At 37.5% G+C, this 3,593-nt stretch overlaps 1 protein-coding gene across 1 annotated transcript; it reads right to left on the bottom strand.

The window, feature by feature from the left end:
* Nucleotides 1-867: 867 nt before the first annotated feature.
* On the bottom strand, nucleotides 868-1,827 carry LOC120063671 (trace amine-associated receptor 6-like). The gene has a single exon (XM_039013967.1). It carries the CDS (start codon nucleotides 1,825-1,827, stop codon nucleotides 868-870), a length of 960 nt encoding a protein of 319 aa, XP_038869895.1.
* Between the last annotated feature and the right edge of the window lie 1,766 nt (nucleotides 1,828-3,593).

The following is a 3,593-nucleotide window of genomic DNA, read 5'->3' as shown; positions in this document are numbered from 1 at the left end:
GTTGAATCATTAATGCATATAGTAGTTATTTATAAATGTCAGAATACCTAGCCGACTAACATTTAACACATGTGGGAGTAATGATTAAAAGATGGTGAGCAAACTGTAAATGCCTTACAAATGGTTTACTACTGAACACCGTTATAAAGTTACCCATAATTGCATATCCATATTCTTAAATTTTACCATCAACTACTTACACAATACACCATTGAGTTAGACTTGGACGTTATCTGATATCATGCAGTATTGTTCATTTCGACTTTACTACACTTGTTGAAGGCATTGTGTCCCAACTGAGCCACTAGAGGGCAATGTTAAAAAACATAAAGACTGAGGAATGATAAATGAATGATGAGTAAACTATTTACTAATCCATTATAAATTCTTCATTACAAGGTGTTATTATAAAGTGTTACCTATCTCCATATTCATTCACACTAAACAGATTCTGAGAGAGCTGCTCTGCAAAATATGTATGTGCCTTTGAAAGGGGTATGGTACTAGGTGACAGGGGAATTGGTTTTGAGTGTTTCAAGAATGGTAACGGTTTTATGTTTTTTACACTCAACAATTTCCTGTGTGTATCAAGAATGGTCCATTACCCACAGAACATCCAGCCAATTTGACACAACTGTGGAAAGCATTAGAGTCAATATGGGCATGCATCCCCTTGGAACACTTTTTACAACTTGTAGAGTCCATGCCCTGACGAATTCAAGCTGTTCTGTGGTCAAAAGGAAGTGCAATTAAATATTAGAAAGTTGTAATGAAAGAGTATTGTAACATGAAAGAAGCAATTACAACAATTGTTTAACAAAACTGTAGCAAACCTGTTTGTCAAAATGGGGAATAAAAACATAGGAACTATGAATGCATTAAATTCAGAGTTAAAATAATTTTAGCTGTCACTTTGAACCATGGATAAAAGAAAGCATAAATGATTGGATTAATTAAGGAATTAACAAGTGGCAGAAAACTGATGATGAATAATGATACATTTTCACTTAATAAAGAAAGAAAGAAAATAAATAGAGATGGAGTCCAACAAATGAGATAGTTGAAAACAACAATAGACAGAGTTTTTGCTGCTTTTCTCTCAGACTTATTTGCCTGTACAGTTTTAACACCAGACACACTGGCAGCCTCTTTTGAAAATACCTTTCTGGCCTGTGATCTGGCCACCACAAAGATTTTCAAATAAAGTGTTATAATAATAGAGCACGGGACAACCGTTTTAAGTACAAGGTCAATTGTAGTAACCCAATTTAACCCTTCAACAATTAAACATTCTTTCAAACACCTACTCTGTACCTGTACATTTACAAAGTTTTTTATAATAGTAGCATCGTATATGATACAACAACACCAGGTAATGGATATACAACACATCATTCTTGTTGTTGTTATTTTAGAGTGGTACAATAAGGGATCACACACAGCAACATAGCGGTCAATAGATATCAAGACCAAATTGCCCAGAGATAAAGTAGTACACAAACAAGAGATGTAGAATTGAAACACACAGAAATATTCCCCAAAACCCCAGCATGATTCCATTATTGCTATAGTTGTTACTGGTATCACAATCAGTCCCACCAGGAGATCTGACACAGACAGAGAGAGGATGAGCAGGTTGGTTGGAGTGTGGAGCTGCTTGAAGTGAGAGATGGAGATGATCACCAGTACGTTCAAAAATACTGTAACTGCTGAAATCACTGAGAAGAAGATGTACATTGTTATGTAGATAGATGTCGATAGCAAAGCCTTTCTGCAAGAAGAGTTTCTGTCTTGAAAACAGTATTGAACATCTTCATGTTTCTCCATTTGTAATAAAAGGTCAAAATGTTGAGGTCCCGCTCCTGCTTGGTCCTGTGTGTGACCCGTTCAGGTCCGCCTTCTGACAAACTCTGAGCTCTGCCTCATTATTTATCCCTGAATTTCCGACAGCCACTCCCCTCCTCGGAGTCTCTCTGCACACACACACACATGCGCATGTGAGCTCACAAATGAACAAACGGTTAAATAAACAAACACTTTACGAAAGCATGATGTAATGCATGACAGTATTGCATGTTGCTGTGCCCACCTAGCCTGTCCTTCAGTCTTACTGACTGTTAGATATGAAAATAAAGGTAGTTTAGTATGGGTGATATTTTGGTCACTCAAAGGCTATTTTACTTAGGAAATAGGATAACTGTGTAAGACTAACAGTGGTTATGGTCTGTCAGTGCTCAGTTCGGACCATAATCCACAGCCTCAGGAGACATGACAGTACGCCAAATGTCAGCTGGCCAGTGTTTAGTCCTTTAGGTGCCTTTTAGCAAACTCCAAGCGGGCTGTTTCTGTCAGGTTTTGGCCAGGACTATTCAGGTTTTGGTCACTAGATGCTCCCATTGCGCCTTTTTGAACCTTTTGTTTTTCCCTTGTTCTAGTTATTGTTTGCACCTGTGCCTCATTTTCTTGTAGGTATTTAAACCCTGAGTGTTCCTCAGTTCTTTGCTCTGTGTTTGTATGTTAGCACCCAGCCCCAGCCATGCTGTGAACATATATTTCTCTAGTTGGATTTTCCAGAGGTACTCTGGTTTTGTTCTTGTTTATTTTTTATTAGTCTTTTGAGGTTTGTTTTTCCCTGCTGTTCTTACCACTTTGTGGATTTTCATTGTATTTTGGAGGTTATCCATTTTTTCTCTTGGCTTTACTTTTGACGTTGTGGATTTATATTTTTTGCCTGAAGATCTTTTACCTTGATTAAAGACATCATAAGGTAGTTAATTTAAACCGACTTATAGCAGTTTATAGCAGTTTATTGCGATTTTCTGGGATTTCTTTGCCATGCGCTTTCACGAGTTGGACACCACTCCAGTTGGCGGCTAACATTAGCGGCTATTTCGACCGGACAAGAGGACATCTTTCAACCCAAAGACGATTGTTCTGGAGAAAGGACACCTTGCCCAAGATTCTGATGGAAGCTCAGCTAATAGTAAGCAGTCTTTATGCTGTTAATTCGTACTTATGTTGACAAATGTCAGATAATAATTCCGCCATGAATTATGGTGCGGTCTCGCTTTAGCGCACGCTGTATGCTTGAAGTAACGTTAATTTTAAAAATGTAACCCAGCGATTGCATTAAGAACTAATTTGTCTTTCAATTGCTGTCCAACCTGTATTTTTTTGTCAAGTTTTGGAATAGTTACTGATTAGATTAGGTGCCTCTTCAAAGATTTCTCCTGCCATTTTCTGGGCAGCTTTGCTACTTTTCTCATTGTATAACCACGATTTGTGCCGCTAAATATGCACATTTTCGAACAAACTCTATATGCGTTGTGTAATATGATGTTACAGGACTGTCATCTGAAGAATTCTGAGAAGGTTAGTGAAAAAGTTAATATATTTTGGTGGTGAATACGTTATCGCTATGTTTGGCTGGAATCAATGCTGGGGTGATGTTTGCTACTGTGCTAAGCTAATATAACGCTATATTGTGTTTTCGCTGTAAAACACTTAGAAAATCTGAAATATTGTCTGGATTCACAAGATCTGTGTCTTTCAATTGCTGTACGCTGTGTATTTTTAAGAAATGTTTTATGATG

This window comes from Salvelinus namaycush, chromosome 19, assembly GCF_016432855.1.
Source record: "Salvelinus namaycush isolate Seneca chromosome 19, SaNama_1.0, whole genome shotgun sequence".
Taxonomy (NCBI): Eukaryota; Metazoa; Chordata; class Actinopteri; order Salmoniformes; family Salmonidae; genus Salvelinus; species Salvelinus namaycush.
The sequence above is the reverse complement of the archived record's forward strand: the minus strand, read 5'-3'. Positions and strand labels throughout refer to the sequence as shown.

Excerpts from the sequence above, each read along its gene's own strand:
- LOC120063671 (XM_039013967.1), bottom strand. The coding sequence starts at position 1,827 with ATGGAGAAACATGAAGATGTTCAATACTGTTTTCAAGACAGAAACTCT.